Here is a 9,198-nt window from a genome sequence, read left to right as displayed (position 1 = left end):
GGGGCGTGGGGACGGCGAGGCTGGGCTGCTGCACCAAGGCAGGAACTTGGGCTTTGGCGTGGTCCAGCGCCCTCGGAACGCGCTGCCTCGCTCGCATCCTGCCAGTTACCCCCCTTCCCCCGGCAGGGCGGAGAGTTGGGGTGTGAGTGGCTCTGGGAGTCGACGCGCCCGCGGCAGCCGCCACAGCCCCCTCCCCCACTACCCCCCCCCCCGCCGCCGCCACTCGGGGGCGGGAAGTGGTGGGTGGGAGTCACCGAGCGTGACTGCCCGAGACTCCTCCTGCCGCGGCGATGGAGCTCCATAAAAGCCCTGCTGCGACCTGCTCTCGACACCCCATCCGCCGGCTCTCACCCCTCGGAGAGGCGCGCCGGACAGCAGAGCGCCCGTCGCCCAGCCACGCCCGCCGGCCAGCCCGCCACCACCGTGAGTGCCACGACCCTCTAGCTTGGTCCCAGCTAAGGGCGGGTGGGGAGCGCCCGTGAACTTGCCCCGGGCGCCTGGGGAGCTGGAGGGTAGCGCCTCGCTTCCCAACCCCTACGCGCCGCGCTCTCTGCGCTCCCGACGCGCGCCAGCCCCTCTGGGCAGCTCGATTCCACTTGATCCGCCTTGTCTGCTCTAATGGTGCATTCGCCCTTCTCTCCAGCCGTCCCGGGGGGGCCATCCCTCTGGGTTATCTGTTGGCAACTATGCAGGGACAACACGACCCTCGGGGGTCGCTGCCTGCAGGGAGGTGGCCCAGGCTGCGCCCCTCGATGAGGAATCCCCGGAGCTTGGAAGACCCGCTCTCTGCCACCTCTCGGGATCCTTGGGATCCGATCGGAGGCTGGCTGGCCCCGGGAACAGTTCTTTCCCCTCGCCCCCAAATTGCCACCCTGAAGTACTCTCAGCCATCCCCGCCGAGCTGCTGCAGCCGGGCCGACCAAAAGTAGAAAAGAAGAAACTTCTTCCCTCTGACCAGCGGTTTGGGGAAGAGGGTAGGAACGGGATAAATCCTCAGCGCAGCGGGAGGAACTTCTAATCTGTTTTTAAAGTGTAAAAACTGGCGCTGGGGGGCCCCAAATGTGCACCTCTCACCGCAGCATCTTTGGCTCTGCAACTTGACCGAAGTTGCTTGGAGTTCTCGGGCGGAGCAGAGGGGCTGGGCCAGAGTAGATCTTGGCCTAAATCGCCACGCTCAGCACCTCTCTGGGTGGAGGGGTGGGGATGGTAGCAGAGAGATGGGCACGGGGATACAGAGGAAAGAGGTGAGGGGCGTGTGTCCTCTGAATCCGCTGCGCCTTCGGTGCCCGCAGATGCTGGGTAGCAAGCGACTGGGGCTGTCCAGACTGACCCTCGCCCTGTCCCTGCTGGTGTGCCTGGGTGCGCTGGCCGAGGCGTACCCCTCCAAGCCCGACAACCCCGGAGAGGACGCGCCGGCGGAGGACTTGGCCAGATACTACTCGGCGTTGAGACATTACATCAACCTCATCACCAGGCAGAGGTAGGTGGGCTACCGCGGGGTGGGTGAAGCTGGGAGCGCCCTGCCTGCGTACCCCAGAGATCCTGGGAGCCTTAGAGAACAGAGACCTTTCTTTTCCTTCTTTGTGTCCCATGCAGGGTAGTTATCAGACACACACATACTCAGTTCTCAGTAAATGCTGTGTGGCTGGCCATCTCTCACTACCTTCTTTTTTTGTTGGGTGGAGGGGGGGTGCACTGTTTGGAAATCTAGACAGGAGAGTACCCCGAGAAAGGCATCAGGAGGGTGCCAGGGAGGTACTGTAGGGAGAAGGGTGAGCTGGGTGTCTAGAAAAACAACAGCACAAACCACGGAGGAAACAGCTGGGTCGCCAAAGACAATGCCAGATTTTCCAACTTGCCCAGACCAAACTGAATGACTGTATTGAGGGAAAGACAAATAGAATTGGTTTTATCCCTCCTGTAGAGTATTTTATTGCATTCTCAGCTCCTTGCTCGAAAATCCTGGTCCTAATAAGTAGAAATTTAGCATGTAAACAGTTGATCTAAAATGCTGAGACTTTTCCCATTTCGTAGTAGGTGAGTTCTGAAAAGAAAATGCCCACTTGATGCTTTATTAAGGAGAAACTTAATAGTGGTCTATTCACTCTCGGGTGCATCCAGGGATCACATGTAGTTTGAGGAATTGCCTTTATTCTGAATCCCCAGAAAGCTAAGATGGGGGCTTGCATTTCACTCTCGATATCAGATCTTAAGCAAAAAAATCAAATCCAAACTGTTTTACAAATAACATAGGATTTAAAATTTGTTTCCAAAATTGGTTCATCTTAGTTTTGAATCCTTCATATCCTAATTTAATTACTGAGATCAAATGACCTTAATAAACTAAAAACAAGGTACCCTTTACAAACATTAATGTTACTGAACAATTTTAAATTGTTTTATGAAGCATTGTTTTGGTTTTTTAAAACCCTATTTCAGGGAATAGTTGGAAGGGATCCCAAGTGGGACAGAATTTATATTTCTTAAAGTTTTCTTTTTTTCTGTTTCATCTAAAATCTGTTTCAATCTGAAAATCTTTTTAAAGTACTGATTTATATAGAAACAGAAATACAGGAAAGTGCCAGAATTAAATAGTATTGGTTTATGATCCCTGAAGACTGATCATTTTCATGAAATATCTTAATAGACTTTTCAGAAAGTTAATTGCTTTGATTCCTGCGTATGCTATCATACAGATCAGAGAAAAGAACCGTACAAACAAAAAAAGGTATTGTTAATTTTTTTCTAGGAAAGTGTTTGTTAGCGATTTAGTCTGTTATACAGTAGAACTCATTTTGCAAAGATGACTGCTGTAAACCTTTACCTGTAGAAAGCGCTAGCATTTCGAAATTTTCTTAGGCATTATTTTGGTGTCTTCACCTCAAAGCTTTGAAATGAGTATAATCATCTCTATTTTTTAGATTGTGAAACTAAGAACATTTCATGAAAGCTTTTTTTAGGGGTGATTACGCTGGAGCCCTCATACTGATCTTCCCTAGATGTTATCACCGCCGCCAACACTGTGTCATCTCCAACACCCTTGATGCGGGGAACATAAAGGGACTTGAGTTTCAGGGGAAGAGATTCCGGTTAGGTGGGAAGGAGTTGTCTCATCTTCCTATTAGTCCCTTCTTAGAAACCCTCAGAGACTTAGAATCTGTACCCATCACCTCCTTACTGTAGTCTCTTCATCTTCCCACCACACATCCACTCATCTGCACATATATTTTTGAAAATTACATTTGTGAACATGTATTTACATTTGGCAGAAGTGGCACTGTGATCTCGTCCTCTTTCCTCCCCTTTACTCAGTCCCTGCTCTCAAGCTCTGTACTCCCGGTTGTTTTGGAAGGTGGCATCATTTATTCTAGAGCGTAGATCTACCACGTCTTACTTGTGCAGTCCCTGAGATAAGTGGTTCTCAGCTGGGGCTGACCTTATGCTTCCCAGGACATGGGGCAGAGTCTGGAGGCATTTTTGGTGTCACAGCAGGGGGGTGGGTGCTCCTGGCATCTAGTGGATAGAGGCCAGGGATGCTGCTAAACATCCTATAGTACTGAGGACAGTTCCCTCCGGCAGAGAGTTATCCTGCTCAAAGTGTCCACAGTGTCCAGATAGAGAAGCCCTCCTGGTGGCACACTGTTATCACCTAGGGAGCTTTTACAATATACTCTTCCTGGGCTGCACCTCAGAATCTCCTGGAGGGGGTGGGATGGGGTGGGGCCAGGGCTTTACCATGATTGTAAAAAGTTTGAAACTATTTTTCCTACTATCTTTGGACGCTGTCTTTGAACGTTAAAGCACTGTCGAGAAGGATAATCCAGAGTTAATAAGAGATAGAAGAACAGGGATCACTGCTGCTCTGAGCACTACTTTCTGACGATGCCAATTCTGCTATTACAGACTTAGTTTCTCTGCTGGGAGATTGGCGAAAATGCCACAAGCCAGTTCTTCAGTTCAGTGGAGCAAGATGGAGATACATGAGTTAAGGTTGCCCAAGAGTTATACGATTAGTAAAATCAACTAACGGACAGAGTAAATGCATATAAGCAGCAGCCTCCAGTCTGATAGCACAACTCCAGAAAATCTTTGAGGAAATCTTACCAGTGTTAGGGGCGGGGGAGTTGGCTTTGTTTTTGCATCCCTTGAGTCCTAGCAAAGGAGAAATAAGAGGAAATCTTTCCCCCCAAGTTAGATTTAATTGTGCTTGCTAGGTAGTTAGCATATACCCTCTGTCAGCTTTGTTCTGCTGTTTCACCTGTTAGCTAATCAGTCCACGCCAGGCTAATTTTTCATTTGTTAAAAAAAAAGTGACTGTCGGTGTCCACTGCCTTTTCTGAGTAAGGGGAACGTAGCCTCCTCAAAAAATACAATAGATTTGTCAAATTCTTTAAGGGGGGGGAAGGAGGAGGAAAGAGTTGCCACTCACTTGGAGCCAGCAGCGTACTCTACCCCGGCAGGAAAACACCACCCCGAATTCATTCATTTCTATGGGAGAAAAGACCAAGGAGGTTTCCAGGAGCCAGTAGGATTCCTTTCTATTTTCAGGGCAGATTAAAATCACTGCATGAGAGAAGGCTTTTAGCTTTTGACACCCTAATAAATATGGAAAATAAAGGAACCCAGGATCTGTTGGTGGCTGTGAGAATGGGTACATTTCAACAACAGTCATATGCATTTTTATGCATCACTTTGCCACTTTCAGAGCATTGTGGGAGTTCCCATCATGGCTCAGTGGTTAACGAACTGGGCTAGTATCCATGAGGATGCGGGTTCGATCCCTGGCCCTGCTCAATGGGATCTGGCATTGCCGTGAGCTGCAGTGCAGGTCTCAGAGGTGCAGACTGCAGATGCGGCTCAGATCCTGCGTTGCTGTGGTTGTGGCATAGGCCAGTGGCTACAGCTCCGATTGGACTCTTAGCCTAGGAACCTCCATATGCTGCAGGTGCAGCCCTAAAAAGACCAAAAAAAAAAAAAAAAGCATTGTGATTTATGTTGGGTATTCATCAAGACTCTAAGTAGGAGTTATTTTCTTTTTACAAATGGAAAAACTGAGATTCAAGATACAGGTGAGCCTAGAACTTGAGTCTGCTGAGTTTTTTTTCTAGTCCTGTTCCTGAAATAGTGTTTGGACTCTTTGTTAAGATTTAAACTGATGTATATCCGCAAAACTATAACCAACCAGCTAATTATGGATACATTTAAAATCATACTTCAGGGAGTTCCCATCATGGTGCAGCAGAAATGAACCTGACTAGTATCCATGAGGAGTTGGGTTCAATCCCTGGCCTGGCTCAGTGGGTTAAGGATCTGCCATTGCTGTGAGCTGTGGTGTAGGTCACAGACGCGGCTCGGATCTGATGTTGCCGTGGCTGTGGCTTAGGCTGGCAGCTGTAGCTCCTATTAGACCCCTAGCCTGGGAATCTCCATATGGGTGAGTATGGCCCTAAAGAAGCAAAAAATAAAATAAAATAAAATCATACTTCAGTGTATTTTATTTCCTGTCACTTAGTTATAAAACTGTATATATGAATTATTTGCAATAGTATAAAAAGGCAAGAAGTTGACTAGGAGTTTGGTTGGGTTACTCTGCTAAGTTATTTATTAAGTGAACAAAGTTTAAAAAATATGTTTATGAGTTGAAATCATATTTAGGTTTCTGTATTGTGTATGCTTCAGACACCTAGATTACTCATTAGCAGTTGATCAACTGAAAATCATTTTTTTATATTTAATGCCACACATCTTTTTTTTCCTAAAGGTGTTTATGGTTCTTCCAAACTTGCTTTAAAGGGCTTTTACTCACTCCCCAACCTTCCTTTCTTTCTTTAAGATACGGAAAACGATCTAGCCCCGAGACACTGATTTCAGACCTCTTGATGAGAGAAGGCACGGAAAATGTTCCCAGAACTAGGTATGAAAAGGCTTGTGTGGGGACATGGTTGCAGAGCTCATGGTGCCCAGGGGAGAGCAATCAGAGAGGGCTGCCTGGAGGAGGCCTTGGAACCGAGTCTTCCAGACCAGATGGGATTTGGGCAGAAATGGGGATGGGGGGGCAGGGCAGGGAGGCTCTTTCTTTTCACATACTCACTTGCAAATCTCTAAACTTTTGCGAGGTGATATTTTCTGGCTCAACTTATTTGATGTTCCTTTGAAATTTTTAAATGTAAGTGACTTTCCCCTCAGAAATAACTCTACAAAGAATTTCTAACTGGGTTAGATTGGGGAAGCATAGCGAAAGCCCCCATGTCTATATTAAAATGACCAACCAGTCATCTGTGACTCAAGTAGTCTTTAGTTCTTAGACTCACAGCCTAGGAAATGGGTCTCACGTGGGTCTCACTCTAGTCTCTCCGGTTTTACATGAAGCTGTAGATAAACTGAAGGGCGCTTCTCTATACTTTTTTGATGTATTTTTAGTTCAGCTGGTATCACCTCAGCCATCACATTCAATGCATGAATGTTGAACCATGTATTATTCTGAGGGGCTTGCCCGGAGCCTTGCAACTTTCTTGGATTGTGGAGCTGCCATAGGAAGACTACCCTCCAATATGTAGGTGCCAAACATTGGGCGGGTACCTTCCGGACAAAGAGTGCTAGTGAAAAGATGTCTATTTCCATAACTGGCTCTTCAGTCCCAGGCCCCCCCGGCCCTACGCCCAGTAAGATCAAGTGCACATGGTTCATCCATTTTTGTGCTAGCTTGTCGGCCTTAAACCCAGACCTCCACAACATCAAGAGCCAGCTTCCCCAGAAGAGGTCACTAGAACACTTGCTCAGCCACATCATTCTTCACTGGGCTCCCCCTGGGGAATGATCTAATGACCTGCTGAGCCCACCCCACCCCCCCCCCGCCCTCCCCCGCCCCATTCTCTTGTGAACTGGCCGGCCGGGTGAAGCTCCTGGTCTGCAGTTGTCAGGTGTGTTTTCATCGAAGGGAGCAGCAGTTTGGACTAGAATAAAACTCCAGTGCTCTTGTCCCTGGAGGCACTGGCCCAGACTTAGAAAATGCAAGGGAAGGAGTTCCCATCGTGGCGCAGTGGAAACGAATCCAACTAGGAACCACGAGGTTGTGCGTTTGATCTCTGGCCTCGCTCAGTGGGTTAAGGATCTGGTGTTGCCATGAGCTGTGGTATAGGTCACAGATGCAACTCGGATCCCGTGTTGCTGTGGTTGTGGTGTAGGCCGGCAGCTGTAGCTCTGACTGGACCCCTAGCCTGGGAACCTCCATATGCTGTGGATATGGCCCCTAAAATAAAATAAAATAAAATAAAATAAAATAAAATAAAATAAAATAAAATAAAATAAAATAAAATAAATAAAATAAAATGAAATAAAATAATAAAAACACAAGGGAAGTGGAAGGAAAACTCATAGGGTGGTTTTCAAATAAATCAATAATTGATTTCAATAAATGCTTTTTAGTGTTTCATTGATACACACATGATATTCGCTACCAGAAAAAGTTTAGGATATTCTATATCGACTTAAAATTAGAAATACAGTCATCCAGACTGACTTGATAACCTTTACTGCTGCTCTGTTTTGTGGCCCAGAGTTACATGTTAATTGCACCCTGCTTGAAAGCCTCAATCATGTGCACTCAAAAGGAGACAAAACTTGACAGCCTTGAAGTTGCCTGTGAATGCCTTGGTTCAAAAGGGCTCTTTATAGTCTAATAAGTAGCATCTTCCTACATAAAAAGCCTTGCAGGAAAACACAGGAGGCATATTCAGAGTCGAATAACAATAACTTTCTTGTTTCGGTTTCGTGTGATTCCTGCAGTTTTGATCTTCAGAAATATGGCAGACTCCTTCAGCTTCTTTGATAAATACAGAGCCTTTTACATACTCCCTCTGAGATCTGCCGTGGATTCCCGTTAACATGAGTGAAAGCTATTCAGCCGGGTCTCTGTACATGTGTCACCTTCTCCCCCTCTGATAGTCTGCATGGCTTCCTTTCAAGAATGCCAACAGGAGCCTTTGCAGCAGTTTCTGAGCATCTTGCAGTTCAGAGCTGAACGTCTTACTCTCTCAGATCCCCCCTAGGAAGTTGGGAAACTTCTCTTATGTGCTTTGCTTCTTGTGTTTGACAGGCTCGAAGACCCTTCTGTGTGGTGATGGGAAGTGAAACTTGCTCTCCGGTCTTTGCCTATTTTTCAACCCCCGTTTTATCCTGTAAAACTCAAGTCTGCTGGCCCTCCCCTTGCATGCAGCCCCTCTGCTCCCCTCCTCAGACTTTCCCTTGGTCGCCATTGTATATACGTGCCTTTAAATAAAGTAACCATGCATTCAAAAGTGTACGCTCCTCAATGTGAGATCTGCTGGTGCAATGGTGAGAAGTATCTGAAGTTATTCACGAAATCAGTCTCCCTCAAGGTGCAGACTGAAGGGTGCTTTCACCAACACGAAAGCAGTGGCTATGGAAGATATAAAGATATGATTTATGATGACCAAGACTCTGTGTGTGTGTGTGTGTGAAAGCGCAAATGTTGGGAAGCCTTGAGCAGGGCAATGCTCATCTGGAACAATTTGGTGAACATTTCCTTCTTTCACCTGGAAACCTTGTTAACCCTATCAGCCTAGGCTGTCAGCAGAAAGGATTGCTCTGCAGTAGAACTTTCTGCAAGATGGCCTCTATCTCCTCTGTCAGATATGGCAGCCACAAGGCACATGTGGCTTTCGAGCATTTGAACGTAGCTTGTGCAAGTAAGGTGTTATTTAGCGTATCTTAAATAGCCATGTGTTTGCAGGGGCTGCTGTGTTAGCTCAGATCTATACATGTAGTTAGGCCACGGCTCTTAGAATTTGGGTCCTAAACAGAAACACACTGATTCAGATGATTCTCTTTTCGCACCACAGGGGCTATGTGAGTTAATGTAGCGAAAGGTCATGAACCTTCCCCCTGCCCCCCCCTTCACATTCTTATTTGCATGGGCTTCGTTTACTGTTATTAGATTCCTATAGGAAACTTTTAAGTCAAAGAAAATGGGTCTCATCCTACATTGGTACTTTGAACCACACTCTAAAAAATATTCACAGGTATTTTATGTGATGTCTTCCAAAAACCCTGTACATCCCATGAATATGCATCATCAGAAACAGAACTCTTGGTTACACGGAGCAGAGCAGACAGCAATCATGTCGATGAACCTTTGAACGATAACCCAGGAATTTCATTTTCGGCAAAAATGTAAAC

At 46.7% G+C, this 9,198-nt stretch overlaps 1 protein-coding gene across 1 annotated transcript; it reads left to right on the top strand.

Annotated features, from left to right (window-relative positions):
* Positions 1-246: 246 nt before the first annotated feature.
* Positions 247-8,297, top strand: NPY (neuropeptide Y). Its single transcript, XM_047763443.1, has 4 exons — positions 247-423; positions 1,293-1,480; positions 5,834-5,914; positions 8,096-8,297. Exons 2-4 carry the CDS (start codon positions 1,293-1,295, stop codon positions 8,118-8,120), a joined length of 294 nt encoding a protein of 97 aa, XP_047619399.1. The 5' UTR covers positions 247-423; the 3' UTR covers positions 8,121-8,297.
* Positions 8,298-9,198: the final 901 nt, after the last annotated feature.

The sequence above is a fragment of the Phacochoerus africanus genome, chromosome 16 (assembly GCF_016906955.1).
Source record: "Phacochoerus africanus isolate WHEZ1 chromosome 16, ROS_Pafr_v1, whole genome shotgun sequence".
Lineage (NCBI taxonomy): Eukaryota > Metazoa > Chordata > Mammalia > Artiodactyla > Suidae > Phacochoerus > Phacochoerus africanus.
This window is presented reverse-complemented; position numbering and strand designations above follow the sequence as displayed.